This window comes from Dipodomys spectabilis, unplaced genomic scaffold (genome assembly GCF_019054845.1).
Source record: "Dipodomys spectabilis isolate Male_0828 unplaced genomic scaffold, ASM1905484v1 ptg000024l, whole genome shotgun sequence".
NCBI lineage: Eukaryota > Metazoa > Chordata > Mammalia > Rodentia > Heteromyidae > Dipodomys > Dipodomys spectabilis.
The window spans coordinates 33,543,995-33,559,207 of NW_024870701.1; the positions used below are offsets into that span (position 1 = coordinate 33,543,995).

Sequence of the window (15,213 nt, forward strand, 5' to 3'; positions counted from 1 at the left end):
GAAATCTTCATCAAGCTAAGAAGATATCCTTCATGCTCTGAAGAGGGGAGATTCAACTAGTGAAGAGGGGAGAAACAACTAGTGATTTCCTAGAAATGCAAGACATTTACAACAATGAGGCAGCATCCATTTTTTTCTTTTTTCTTTTTTAAATTAACTAATTTATTTATTTATTTTTGCCAGTCCTGGGGCTTGAACTCAAGGCCTGGCCACTGTCCCTGAGCTTCACTAGTGTGTTATCCTCATTGGCAAGGACGTTGTACTTTCTATGCAATGGTTCCTACACTCGGTTGTCCTTACTGTGGCTTTCACTCTTTTAGGACTCTAAACTCATCTTGATGATGCTAAAGGGAAGGGCTGTTTGCTACAAATTAATCTGGAAAGAAATTTGTGTAATGGTCCTCCGATGATTCAGGGTCATAAAAGGCATTCGACCTGAGCATCTGTGAGTTGGGTTGCTCATTTGTCAAATGTCTGCTGGGCCTCACTGTGCTCCATGGGCATGCAGGGAGTCCCTGGTGTTTGGGCAGTTCCCCTTGTGAGAGGCCTTGGAGCCCATGGGCTGCCTGTCCCTGCCACACCTGCTCACAGAGAGAGCCCCGGCAAGCTAGGCAGAGGCGGGGAACCCACGGAAGAGGAAATCCTGCCCGACTGCAGAAGCTTCCCTTTTGATTTGCACTTGGCTTACTTCTCCAAGACAGTATTATGGTATTTCTTTGGCTACTAGAAGTGATCTTAAAATCAGAGCCAAGCGTATGTACAAAAAAATACTGTTCAAGCCAATGCTGTGTATGGTGTGTGATCACCTAGGGAAACCACACATGTACCGAGTCACCAGACACTCAGGCAATGCTCAACTTGGTCTTTGGACAAGGAGGACCCTCTCCAGCTCTCTTAAGCACACCCACCAGACCAGCTGTGGCAGCCAGCACGCAGGCAATAGCATCCTACCAGCTTCTATTTATTGTTGCATCGCTATGGTCACATCCTTTTAGCATCCATGACATTTAGAAGGTGTGTGTGTGTGTGTGTGTGTGTGTGTGTGTGTGTGTGTGTGTGTGTGTGTGTGTGTGGTGTGATGGGGACGGGTTAGTGACTGGGTCTTTAGATCTGGCAATAGAAAGAGCACAGAGAAGTTGAGCAACTTCAGAGACATGCACGCGCCAGTCTGGGGGCTGTGTGAACTCCATAGCAGCAGCAGGACACATCTTCCTCTCGGATGTGGCGATGTGGCGAGCTTGTGAAATGGGGTGGCGGGGGGAAGGGGGCGGGCGTGGGTTTCATCCAGCTGGCATTAGCTCTGTCCACAAAGCGTGTCTTCCGTGCCATCCTCGATCGCGCGTGGTCCCAGTGGGCAGGGGCTTCTTGGAACCCCAGGATGGGCTGAGGATGGCGATGATGGCGCAGCGCTGGAGGGCAGGGAAGGGAGGAGTTCCCTAAAGAGTGTTGGGGCCATGGCGTCGTCGAGGATGGAGGGGACAAGAGGAGAAAGTAGGAGGAGGGCGGGCGGGGAGGGAGGGGGGCATAGACACTCAGCCTTTCATCCCTTGCAGGGAGATGGATGATTTCCAGGCGTCCGTCGGGAGCCCCGGCTCGCTATAGGGAGACGTCAGAGCGCTCGGGTCTGCCGTTCCAGAGGCCCCCCTACCCCGCCCCCCGACACCCCGCCTGGGCTCCCCTATAAAGTCAGGGCCCGGGGGGAGGGAAGGCTGCAGCAGTGCGCGGGCGGCGGTGGCGGCGGCGGAGCTGCTCCGAGGTCCGCGGTTCCGTCCTCCGCCAGCCCCGCCGAGATCATGCGCCGCCCCGAGCTCGCGCTGGTCCTGCTGGCGCTGGTCCTGTGCCAGGCGCCCCGGGGGCCGGGCGCCCCGGTGCCGGGGGGCGGAGGGACGGTGCTGGCCAAGATGTATCCGCGCGGCAACCACTGGGCCGTGGGTGAGTGTCCGGAGTGGGGTGCGCGCGGCGCGCGCCCTGGGCGGGATGGGCCAGCCGCGGGGGGCCGCGCTCCCCAGCTCTCGGCGCTTCCATCGCCCCGTTTATATTTTGGGGAGTGGGTGGGTGGGGGCTTCTACAGAAACACTTCTCAGAACTCCCCAAACTCCACTCCACCCTTCCCCACCCTCAGCAGCCCTGGACTGGACCCCGATCGCCCCCAGGGCACCCGAGTCGGTGCCCAGCGCTCCGAGAGACCCGACCTGGGCGCAGCCCACCTGTCCCCCCCCCAAATACCTTCACCCCCCCCCCCGCTTTGTCCTCCGACGCTCCGTCTAGACGTGGGGAGGAGTCACGGGTCTCCCCTGGAAGAACTTTAGGGAGCCAAGCGGCCGGGTGCGTCCGGGATCTGGGAGCCGTGCCACAGGTGCGGACGGGCGCAGCCTTCCAGCCCGCGATTCCAGCCCCGGCCCGACGCCCGCCGGGTCCCCAGCTCCCCCGTCCCCAGCTCCCCCGTCCCCAGCTCCCCCGTCCCCAGCTCCCCCCGTCCCCAGCTCCCCCGTCCCCAGCTCCCCCGTCCCCAGCTCCCCCGTCCCCAGCTCCCCCGTCCCCAGCTCCCCCGTCCCCAGCTCCCCCGTCCCCAGCTCCCCCGTCCCCAGCTCCCCCGTCCCCAGCTCCCCGAGCGTTCGCAGCTCCCCCGTCCCCAGCTCCCCCGTCCCCAGCTCCCCCGTCCCCAGCTCCCCCGTCCCCAGCTCCCCGAGCGTTCGCAGCTCCCCCGTCCCCAGCTCCCCGAGCGTTCGCAGATCCGCAGTTGGCTTTGCAGCGCTGTTCCTCCTCCTCTTCTGCCCACTCCTCCCTCCAGGGTGCGTGAGCTTCAGGCCAGCTTCTGTTCCCTGAACCCCATCTTCCTCTGTCTCTTCCGATCCAGCCACCGTCTCCCTCCCCTCGCCGCTCCTGTGCCATTGCCTTAACCAACAAGTCCTGCTTTTCAGGAGTGCGCTTGGAAGCTCTCTGGGACCCCCCCCCCCAACCCCCAAGACAGACTGGCTGGAAGGATGTCAGGACACGTGGGTAGATCAGAGATCTGCCAGAGCTTCCCCACGACTAGGCGCCCGTGGCCTCCGGGCCTCCCCAGCACGGTCTCCAGCAATCGGAGTCCAATATCCCCAGATCAGGGCGGGAGGGGTGGGGGGTGTGGGGGGGCAAACTCCAAGTAACTGTAAACGCCCTAGCATTTCCCGGGAAGCTAGTCCATTCTTAAAGAGATTTTAAAGGGGTGTGTGTGTGTGTGTGTGTGTGTGTGTGTGTGTGTGTGTGTGTGTGCCTACTTGGTTGAGGGGGCCGTGTGTTGGAAAAGTAATTCAAATATCGGCCCCATCCCCTTCTTAGCCACGATGATGGGAGTATGGGATGGGGGGGGGGGCGTTGTGAGGCTGGAACTGTTTTCAAGGCTGTGTGTGCTTTGTCCGTGGGGCAGTTCTGGGGGATTTGTGATCTCAGGGCCCCTGGGACCCGCATCTTCCAGCGTGGAGAGGAGAGCAGCCCAGAGGTAGGCCTACACAGAGCTGTGGTACCAGCATGAAGAATACCTGAGGTGTTAAAGGAGGCAAACTTAAGACGGATGATTCTTCAAAGGGCTCCTGAGAGCCTATGTCAATGGCTATTGTCGCATCCAAAGCACCAGCTGGTGGGCAGGAAAGGAGGAATAAGACTCTGGGGTTTTTCTTGTGTCTATTTTGCTGCTGGGAGGTAATCCCTGGGAGAAAGAGAGGTCAATGGACTTGGCTGAGAACACTGGCATCCTATTACATTTACTGGAAGCCAGGCAGGTTTGGAATAGCGGATGGGACACATATCTCCCCACAGGTAATTTGAGTGTCTTTGTCTTTGTCAGTAGTAAGAGGCTGTTCCTAACACAAAAGTACACTGAGCCATGGCAACTCCACATGGCAATTGATTGTTTTGTGTTGAGACAGGGGCCTTAGCTTTATTTGCTCAAGGCTTGCATTCTGTGGCCTGAACCATGCCTCTAATTCTGGCTTTTTTTTTTTTTTTTGGCTGATTAATTGGACTTGAATTGGAGTCTCTCTGGTTTGTTTATTCAAGCTGGCTTCAAATCAGGATCTTCACATCTCAGGCTCCTCAGTAGCTAAGATTACAGATGTGAGCCTTTGGAACCCAACTTCCCCCATGCCCTTTTACAAATGAATCTCAAAAGCACTGCTTTACCTTTTCCCTCTGCTAATAGTACAGAGTTGGAGAAGAGCAAGAGAAAGAGGGAGGTGAGGCAGACAACCACATTTTAGCCTAAAAGTGCATTGTGCTGGAGGGGAAAAAATAGTTTGCTTTGGTAGCATACTCGATCAGCACACACGTTAATAAAAAGGAATGATACTAGATTTTAAACTTTGCTTTCAACGACCTCAAAAAAATACGTAGTTTGTTCAGTCACCAAAGAAGTGCAGTTTTCTTGCTGCTGCTGTTAGTGTGGTGGTGGTGATGCTAGTCAGGATTGTCTGCAGGGTCGTGTGTGCTAGGCAAGAACTCCACCAATTGACCTACACCCCTGGCTCTTAACATTTTCAGATAGATTCTCACTACACAGCCCACATTGACCTCCAACTTGAGACCTTCCTACCTCAGCCTCCTGAATGCCAGGACTACAGTAATGCACCACCCCATGTGGCTTCATTATAATTAATATAAAATGGAAACTGCACATTTCAATCCACAGAGAAGTTGTTCGCATGCATTGATAGGCTCACTAAGGGAGTTGCCTCTTCCAGCTCAGAGAAGCCCAGTGCTGTCATGGAAAAGGAGTTAACAGCTTGACAACATGCTAAATTTTCTAGGTGGCTTGATGTTCCTGGAGATGTTTTGTTTGTGCAATGAAAATACATGTCAGTGCCAACATGGGTGACTGTTGGCTGTGCTTTCAGGAAATGCTGGTGGGTGTGGCTCTAGCCATGGTAGGAAGCAAATCCCAGTAGGTTGAGCTGGGAATCACAGAACGGCTTCAGTCTGTAGAGCCACCTCTGGAAATGTGCAATTTAAAGTACAGCTCCAGCAAAACTGGCTGTCAGAAGCTCCCAACACTTTAGTTTGGGTTTGTTTTCAATCTTTGACTTCAAAGAAAATTCATATGTGATTCAAAGCTGTCCTTCCTGATCTCTTTAAAATGACTCACCAGGACTGATGTTTTCCAACTTTGAGACAGGGTTGTTTTTTTTTTAGTGCCAGTCTTTTGTCTTTTCTGAGATCTCCATTCTTGGGGTATGGATGTGTGACAGATGATGGGGAAAGAGTAGAAGTGGGCAAGTCCTCATGTTGCCATGGAGACAATGCTTTGGTTGATAGTTGATAGTGAAATAGGACGCGGGGAATGTGTGCCTCTTTGGGGGTACTCCAGATGTTATGCTTTCCTGAGTAATCAGCTTATGGATTTGGAGTAGGGAGCTGAATATTATGTACCCCACAAACAAGCATTGAAACAAGTCTAATGTTACCAGGACTCTACATGAAGTCCATCCTATGTTGGAGCATATTTGTATTCTCCCATTATAGGAAAATCCACAGATTTCCCTGGGCAGGACAAAATGAAGTTGTTGTCTGTAAAAAAAAAAGGGGGGGGGCTGGGAAGGTGGCTCAGTGGTAGAGCGCTTGCCTTGCATGCCTGAGGCCCTGGGTTCGATTCCTCAGCACCACATAAGCAAAAAGAAAAAAGCCGGAAATGGTGCTGTGGCTCAAGTGGTAAGCGCTAGCCTTGAGCTGAAGACCTGAGGGACAGTGCCCAGGCCCAGAGTTCAGGCCCCATGACTGGACCCCCCCAAAAAAAAGAAAGAAAGAAAAGGACCCAACCTCCCAAACAAAAAGTAAAAAGCTCATTTGCCCCTCTGCTTCATTGGCCTTAAATCCACTCTCATTTCTCAAATCCTAACTAGATGCCAGGCCATTAGGGAGGGCAGAAGTGACTGAAGTCATTACTTGGGAGCATCAGAGTTCCAGTACTGCCTTTCAATCAGCATGATTTAAATTTCCTCCGTGTAACTAAAGCCAGCACATCAGGGCTTCCTGGGGATTTGTGCAGCATCGTCACTGTTTGAGCTGCTGCGAGGGTCATAGAAAGCTAGATACTAGGTTAACGCAACAGGTAAGTGATGATCCAAGCATTCTAGCTTTCAGACCTGGATCCTGGGACCGTTTCCTTGATAGGATTTTAGAAGAAGACCTATCATAAATGACTTGGCAAATGCTCACACTTGAAACCTTTCTAATGGTCACAGAACTCATTTCTCTGAGTCACGTATTGAGTCATGATTAATGTAGGGTCCCTATTGCTTTTGATCACATTAGGAAGTCTTTTTGTGCAGACCTTATCCTATTTGCGGCCCCCAGAATGATGCTCGGTGCCTTATATTTTTAGGGAGCTAAAAGACACTTCAAAGTAATTTAATATAATAAGTCTCTGGACTCTGAGCTGATTTGAATCCTAGAACTTGAATTTTATGCCTGTGTGACGGCTGGCAAATTTCATTTGCACAAACTTATTATGGGGTGGATCAAATGAAATCATGCATATTTAAACTGTCTATCACAGTGATCATGACAGCAATAAGTTGCCAAGGTGGGCACCTCTGCTGGAGGGCAGAGCTCCTGGGAAGGGGGTCTCTCAACATTAAGTGACAGGAGCTCTTTCTCATCTTGTTTGCCTTCGATCTGTCTAATGCTAATCCACATAGATATCATTGCGAAGACCTTTATACCTGTATGTTTTAAATAAAAAGCATCAAAGTTTTATCAATATTAGAAATCCCAGAGAGCTTATATAAGGCCCAGTTTTAGAGAGATGGGAAAGACAAACTTTAAAAAGTGAGGAAACCTAAGTATTTATGCAATAGACCAGGGTGTTAAGAGTGTAGACTTCAGGGCCAGGAATGATGGGTCACAGTCTGCAATCCCAGCTATTTCAGAAGCACAGACAGGAAGATCTTTGAGGATTTGAGAATTTGAGGATTTCCCTGCAAACAAATAGGCATGTTGATGCATGTCTATGATCCCAGACACTCTAGATGCACAAGTAGGTGTATCTTGGTCCTAAGATTCCATATGAAAAATAAACTAGATGCAAAAAAGCCTAGTGGGTGGGGTACATGGATCAAGTGGTAGAGTGCTTGCCAAGGAAGCAATAGGCCCTGAGTTCAGTACTGGAAACAAACAAACAAAAACAAAACAAACAAGTTAAAAGACCAAAGATCTGGTTGTATAGCATTTCTAACCCTATTATTCTCACTCGCATACATATATCCTTTGGCCCCATGAATTGCAGGTTTTATTTATTTATGCAGCAGATTCTCAGAGAGACTTTCTCTGACCATGTCAGACATCCAAGAGAGAAAGTCTACATTTATCTGAGAAAGTCTACATTTATCTGGCCGACAAGTTTTCAACATTTTTTTTCATTCCTCTCTTAATAAACCATAACTTGTAGGTGTAGTTTCCTAGATTTGATCTCAACTAAGATTCTGAAAGAGTTTAAATGAAAAATTCCTTGGGTACAATTGTATGACAAATAAGACAGATTGACTTTTTTTTTACTTTCACAAAGAAATAACTCGATTTTTATTTTCAGTGGCAATTCAAAATTGGCTGAGAAAGATGTTTGAATTCCACCTTCCAGTGGGAAATAGAGTTTGGTACCTGCACAATTGAGGATAGAATTTTAGATTTGGAAGGTTTCTTTAGGGGTCATTTGGTCTACCATCTTCATTTATGATTGGGAGAATCAAAATCCGAAGATGCTATACAAATTGGCAGAGGTCACTCGGCTAGTTAGTAAAGCTCGGAAGTCAAACCCAGGGATCCAGGGTCACAGTTCTGAATTCTTTCCAGCTTATTGCACAAAAAGCAAAATCCATGTGGCATGTATAAATCACTCTTAACGACTGCTATTTTTTTTGTCAGTTGTGGGCTTGAACTCAAGCCTGGCACTGCCCTTGAGCTATTCTGCTGAAAAGTGGCATTTTACCACTTTGATCCACAGCTCCACTTCCAGTTTTCTGGTGCTTAATTAGAGATAAAGAGTCTCGTGAGCTGCCTGGGCTGACTTCAAACTGCAGCTCTCAGCTCTCAGCCTCCTGAGTAGCTAGGATTACAGGTTTGAGTCGCCGGCACCTGGAGAAACTGCTATTTTATTTATTTATTTATTTTGCAACAGTACTGAACCCAGGTCTGAGCACTGCCTCTTAGCTTTTTGGCTCAAGGATGGCACTCTAGCCCTGGAGATATAGCTCCAGTTCCAGCTGATTGGTGGTTAACTGGGATAAGAGTCTCATGGACTTTTCTGCTATGGCTGACTTTGAACCTCAAATCCTCAAATCTCAGCCTCCTGAGTAGCTAGGATTACAGGCATGAGACACCAGCTATTTATTCTGCATAGAGGAAGAAGCCACACGTGTCTCATTTATTCAGCCTCCTGCATTAAATGTGTGTATTCGGGTTTGCTTTTGTTTTTACAGGGCACTTGATGGGGAAAAAGAGCACAGGGGAGTCCCCAGATGCTTTGGAGGGAGATGGCCTGAAGCAGCAACTGCAGGAATATATTCAATGGAAAGAAGCCATGAGGAATTTGCTGGGCCTTCTGGAAGCAAAGAGGAACAGAAGCCATCAGCCACCTCGGCTCCAGGCTCTGGGCAATCATCAGCCTACATGGGATACAGATGACGGCAGCCATTTTAAAGATGTAGGTTCGAGGCAAAGCTAAAACAAGCACAGTTGCCAAATGGGGAAGTGGAACGAGGGGAAATTGATAAGGGAGCCTAAACTTGCCTATGATGTGAATATAGCCACTCTGTTAGGCCAACACCAATATATGGTTGTAGACAATTGCCATGCTGTCTTTTTTTTTTTTTAATAACATACTAGATTACAGTTAGTATACCAAAAGTGTGCTGGTGATGAATTCTGATTTAGCAATGATCAGTAGTTGTATTTGTTTAAAGCATCTATGATCCTGCCAGGCAGGGTGGTGTTGCTTGGTTTGAGACAGGGTCTCCCCATATAGCCCAGGGTAGCCTTGAACTCCATGTCCTCTAGTCTCAGCCTCCTAAGGGTTCAGATTACTAATGTGTATCCCATACACCTATGTGGATAATGATGATATAGACTCTATTTACATAAATCCCTCTGGGTCTACAGATATGTTTATCTTAGATAAGCCTGGGTAGAAGGAAGAGCCCCTCCTCTTTTTACAAGAGAGCCTTTGTTTATTTATTTGTTTGTTTGTTTAGATACAAAGTAGTATTTCTTTCAGTTTGTTCTAAGATCACCTAGTTCAGGTTTCATTGTAGTGTTTCAAAACATGGGGAGCATATCTGAACTCATCTTATTTGTCCTGAATGTGATTTATTGATGACAGGGAAAGACTAGTCCTCAACTGGCCATGTGTAAGTATAAACACTGAATAAAAGAAGGACAGAATAAATTTTATAAGAAGGAAATAAGGCAAATGAAAAAAATGAGGTGTTTTTCACGTTTAAGAAGTTTTGAAGAGGCTGGGTTTGGATCATGCCTATATTCTCAGCTACTTGAGAGGTGGAGATCAGGAAACTTGAGGTTTCAAGGTCAGCCATGGCAAAAAGTTACTGAGCTCCCCATCTCAATGAATAATCCTGCACAGTGGTTCATGCCTGTAATTCTAGCTATGTTGGAGGCATAAACAGAATCTCCATCTAAGAGGGGCAAGAATGTGAGACTCCACTGGAAAAATAAGGCAAGAAGGGCTAAGTGGTGTGGCTCAAGGGGTAGAGACAATATTTCTCCTTTTATCAGGCCTGGCTTTCTGCTCTTTATATGCAATTTTTTCCTCTTTCTTGATTTCTTTCTTGATCTTTGTTTGTTTCTTTCTTTCTTTTTTGATTTTTCCTTCTTTCTTCCTTCCTTTCTTTCTTTCTATCCTTCCTTCCTCCCTCCCTTCCTTCCTTCTTAGCAATACTGGGGATTGAATTCAGGAACTCACATTTGCAAGCCAGGCACTTTGCCATTTGAGACATGCCTGTAGCCCCTTTTTGCCTTGGTTATTTTCAAATAAGGTCTCCATTTATGTTCAGGTCACTTTGGTAGCTATTTATGCTTCCTGCATCATTAGAGATGACAGGTGAGCATCACTGTGCCCAGCCATTGTGCTTCTCCTGTAGCTGGGTTAACAGGCACCAACCACTATGCCTAGCCATTGGTTAAGATAGAGTCTTATGAGCTTTGCCTGGGCTGGCCTCAAACCACAATCCCTGATCTCTGCCTCCCAAGTAGCTGGGATTACAGACTTGAGCCACCGTGCCTGGCTTGTGCTCTTTTCCTTTTTACAAGCTGAGAAAGTTTATCCCATTTCATTCCCCCTCAAGTTGAATAATTAGCTGTTGTACACACTGGTACTATTTATTCTCTTGGATATATTTCCCAATAACGTGGAAGACAAATTGGATAGTTAGTCTTTACAGAGACCAGAACAGTGTATTACACTCCTATGGCTTCAGAGATTCCTCCTCAATGAAAGTATGCCATTATGAACATTAGGAGACATCTTATAATTACCTTATTCAAAAAGAAGGAGTGTCATGAGAATAGGTCTATTAGAAATCCATATATCTCCCAGTGTTGGAGAGAAGTATAACCACTTAGCTAAGCATTGCCAGAATTAGCTGCAGAAGCTCTCAGAGACTGAAGGACTTTGCTTAAAATTAAAAACTATCCACACATGTCCTCCCCTCCCATTGAAGTACTAACACATCATGTCTCCTTGTCAACTCTCCCGGAGCTGTAGTTAGAAACTCTGAGAATTTCTTACGTTTTGATGGCAGTGATATTTACTTAATTCACAAAGACGTGGCAAAATACCCTGAATCTAGACTCCTTGATCATAGCAACCAAGCTCTGGAACTAGGACTAGTACGGAAAAATGGTTAATCATGTTTAAACTTAACCTTAATAGTTCCTTTACCTATGTCCTTTACAGAACTCTATTCATTCTATCCTGGAATGGATTTTCCCTATTACACAAGACAGCATTGAGGCTGGCTGTAGGGTTTAATTCCCAATCAGATGAGCCATCTTCTGTCATTTGAGGAAGATTTCAGTTGACCTCTGGTGTCTCTTTGTAATTTGGGCCCAGTCTGTTCCTTACAGGCTTAGATTGTTTTCCTTTTATTTTAGAGACAGAAAGAAATGGGGAGGGGGAATGAACTCCAGAGGCTTATGGAAGGGCAGTGGGTGTGTTTCTCTTTTATTACTATTATTATTATTATTATCTTTAAGTAGTTATGTGAGAGAGTTTCAATTCAATTGCTTAGTGTCCATCTTAGACCGTTTTCTTTTTCTTCAGCTCTGGGTGAGCGTTCTACTGCTTGAGCCACAGTGCCACTTCTGATTTTCTAGTGGTTTATTGGAGATAAGAGTCTCATGGATTTTCCTGCCTGGGCTGGCTTTGAACTGAGATCCTCAGATCTCAGCATCCTGAGTAGCTAGAATTACTTTTCTATGCCATGAGTAGCTGGGATTATAGATTTGTACCACTGTGCCTGGCTCTTGTTCTCACTATTAATGACTCCTCTTCTTCTTCTTCTTCTTCTTCTTCTTCTTCTTCTTCTTCTTCTTCTTCTTCTTCTTCTTCTTCTTCCTCCTCCTCCTCCTCCTCCTCCTCCTCCTCCTCCTCCTCCTCCTCCTCCTCTTCTTCCTCCTCCTCCTCCTTCTCCTCCTCCTCCTCCTCCTTCTTCTTCCTCTTCTTCTTCTTCTTCTCCTTCTTCTTCTTCCTCCTCCTCCTCCTCCACCTCCTCCTCCTCTTCCTCCTCCTCCTCCTCCTTCTTCCTCCTCCTCCTCTTCCTACTCCTCCTCTTCCTTCCTCCTCCTCCTCCTTCCTCCTCCTCCTCCTCTTCTCCCTCCTCCTCCTCCTTCTCCTCCTCCTCCTTCTTCTTCCTTTTCTTCTTCTTCTTCTTCTTCTCCTTCTTCTTCCTCCTCCTCCTCCTCCACCTCCTCTTCCTCCTCCTCGTCCTCCTTCTTCTTCCTCCTCCTCCTCCTCCTCCTCCTCCTCTTTTTCCTCCTCCTTCTCCTCCTCATTATCTTCCTTCCCTCTCTCTTCCTCCTCCTCTTCTTCTTGCTCCTCCTGATCCTCTTTCTTCTTCTGGTAATACTGAGGTTTTGAACTCAGAGCCTCAGGCTTTCCAGGGAAGTGCTCAAACCCTTGAGCCGCACCCTCTTCCCGTATCCTTACTTCAGGGACTCCTCTCATTGCCCCATCAAGTCAGTTGGGGGCATGGGAAGGTTTTGTTTCTCAGTACTTTATGAAACACTCTCATGTAACTTCCGTAAACAGAGAAGCAAAGCAGAGTCATGAGTAACGATTACCCGGCTTGCCCTTCCCGGGTCCCTGTGGAGGAAGATGAGCTCATCCCATCTTAAATGTGGCTTCCCCTACCCTCCAGTCGCTTCTGTCTCTAGGATCTTTGCCTTCTCACATTTACACAGCTCTCTCATTTTCCTTTTGAGTAGCTCCCTGCCCCTTGAGCCAAACCCCTCCATATTTTGAGTCAATGGACGATTTCTGTGGCTGTCCCCCACATCTGATAGCTGATTTCTTTCTTTTTGTCTCATGGTTTCTTTGGTAGAGCCAGAGGAGAGCAAAGCTAATGGGCAAGGGTGGAAATAAACCCAGGCCTTGGGCTCATTAGCACCTGCTCACAAGAGTTCAGCAGCAGCACAGGTAACCACATGCCTGGAATAGCAGCGGCTCCCTTATTAGAACCAAAATGGCCAGTCTGGAAGTTAGGGAATTTAAATTGCCAGAGAATCTTGGGAAGAGTAATAAACTCTGGGCTAGGGGAAGAATAATAAAGTCTACTTTCTCATCTGGCTATAGAAACGGGTATATGGGAACAAAGAAGTACTTTTTTAAATTTTAGTTTAATTTTATTGTAAAGGTGATGTTCAGAGGGGTTACAGTTATATACATAAAGTAATGAGTATATTTCTGTTGAACATTGTTACTCTCTCCCTCATTTTTCTCCCACTTTCCCTCCCTACTCTTCCTTCAGTCTCAGTAAAACCCAGAGAAGTCACAACAAGCAAATCACAAACCATCTTTGAATTTTGACAGAGACTTAACTCTTCTTCCTGAGTTGCCCACACTACTGCCATTTCTAAGCTAGGTTTGTAATGGGTAATTCAGGAACCAGCTTTAACTGGTAAATGAGAAATCACCTAAATAATTCCAGAAAGAATTAAGTTCTACATTCTCCTTGTATACCCAGCATGTCCACCGCGGTGCTAATGATAAATTCTGGGGATAATAGTTTGGTTCACATATACTCAGATCATCAGGCAAGTTTAACAGATACAACAGAAAGATCCAAAAACTGCAGTATCTCAAATGAGGAGGAGTGTGTGTGTGTGTGTGTGTGTGTGTGTGTGTGTGTGTGTGTGTGTGTGTATTTCTCCTTTGGGTATTGTGGTTATCACACACACATACTAAGAATTACCTGGAAGAATTACCTTGTTCTCCAGAGGAGACCTGGGTGAATACAAACATTCGTCTTTCTAATAAGCTCCCCAATGAGGCTGATTGTTTGTTGATAGTAGATTGATGCTTCAGCATTGCTCATATGTTTGCTTAGCTCTTTCTAATATACATATCTTTAAGTTGGCAGACACTCTGCTCCAGGTTCTCAAGGAGAAGGAAAGACCCTCCAGCTGAGTGGACAATGAAAGGGACAGCAAATGGTTAAGAAACTGCATTCTGCGAGCACCAGTTCTACCGGGTCATCCACACAATGTCCTTTGTGCGAAACACTTAACTGTTCTTGTATATTTTGCCCTTGACTAAACTCATCATTTCCAAGTGGCAGTTTCTGGTTTGAACTTCGTTTGCAGTGAACCACCATCCCAAAGAGTCTTCTAAGGAATGCTTTTGACATCTTAGGCTATTTGTTGGTTAGATTCAAGCCTTTGATGTGTTATCATTCACAATAAAAGCTTAATCACATTGTCCAAAAAACAGATTGTTGTCTTAATTTAAGTCTACCTGGATGAACAAAGAGCTTGAAAATGTAGGTGTGCGCTCATTCATTAAGTCACCCCGATTTGGCAGAGTTCCTCTCTGGCAGCCACTTGTGAGGCCTTCTAGTGACTAATGGCCTTTCCTGGACCTCAAGCTCTCCTTTTAATGCCCGTTGATGGGCTAGGGTGGAGGTAGATGGAAACTGTTGTGGTCACTTAGTCATGTGCTTATCTTCAACCCTTACCATGATCAGATACACTGCTAACACTGTGATGAGCTAACAGTGATCTGACAATGAGAATTTCCTGCTCATTGACTAGATGGAAGAGGCCAGTGTGTACCCAAGGACACACAGGAGATGAGGTCTGGCATCCGATTTCCTGTATCACCTCTCCCATTCAGCTGATAGAGCCCTCAGAGGTTTCTGGGGGTTTGTTGTTTATTCCTTTCAAAATGTCTTTGCCAGTCTTGAAGGGAAAGTTGCCGCTCATGCCAGATATAGCCAGCTCCAGCACTAACAAAACAAGATGAATTCAAGAAATTTTCTTCCATTTTTAAAAGAATGTGGCCTGGCGGTTTGCTAACACATACCGGCTCCATTTTTATCATGACATTTGTACATGAACAGATTCTGAAGCTATCTCACCATATGGTTAGCTGTCTCCATTTAGGAAAGTCACATACACAACCTTACAGAGATTTATCTCGCCCTTGTTTTGGTTGTCAAGGTACCACGCAAGAGGTGATGTGTTCTTTCCTTCTTTTTTTTTTTTTTTTTTGTCAGTCGTGGGACTTGAACTCTGGGCCTAGGCTCTGTCCCTGAGCTCTTCAGCTCTACCACTTGAGCTACTTCTGGCTTTCTGGTGGTTTATTGGAGATAAGAGTCTCATGGACTTTCCAGCCTGGGCTGGCTTTGAACTACGATCCTAAGATCTCAGCCTTCTGAGTAGGTAGGATTAGTGTTCTTTCTAACTTCTTTGTAAGCCATGTCGGCTTATGACTTACATCAAGTGAGAGCAGAGGAATATGCAAACTATGTTTTCAGTGTCCTTCAAGATCCCTGCCTTCTATCTTGGGGCCATTCTCTCAAAAACCCAGCCTGAGCTCCACAGCAAAAGCTGATGAGGGAAGGTAAACTTCCTGTGAAGGATCTGCCCTCCAATAGGAGGATGAAAATAACCTTCCAGTCCCATGCAAGTGTTCTCTAATGGTGACACACAGCAAGACGTTCCTAGACATGAGAC

The 15,213-nt window shown here is 46.8% G+C and overlaps 1 protein-coding gene across 2 annotated transcripts; it reads left to right on the top strand.

Annotated features, from left to right (window-relative positions):
- The first annotated feature begins 1,793 nt into the window (after positions 1 to 1,793).
- On the top strand, positions 1,794 to 13,957 carry LOC122104390 (gastrin releasing peptide). 2 transcript variants are annotated; one of them, XM_042675280.1, is made up of 3 exons: positions 1,794 to 1,932; positions 8,445 to 8,684; positions 13,610 to 13,957. In XM_042675280.1, exons 1-3 carry the CDS (start codon positions 1,794 to 1,796, stop codon positions 13,675 to 13,677), a joined length of 447 nt encoding a protein of 148 aa, XP_042531214.1. In that variant the 3' UTR covers positions 13,678 to 13,957. The 2 variants fall into 2 exon arrangements, with proteins under 2 accessions (XP_042531214.1, XP_042531213.1); XM_042675279.1 differs by having other exon boundaries at positions 8,445 to 8,668; positions 13,613 to 13,957.
- Positions 13,958 to 15,213: the final 1,256 nt, after the last annotated feature.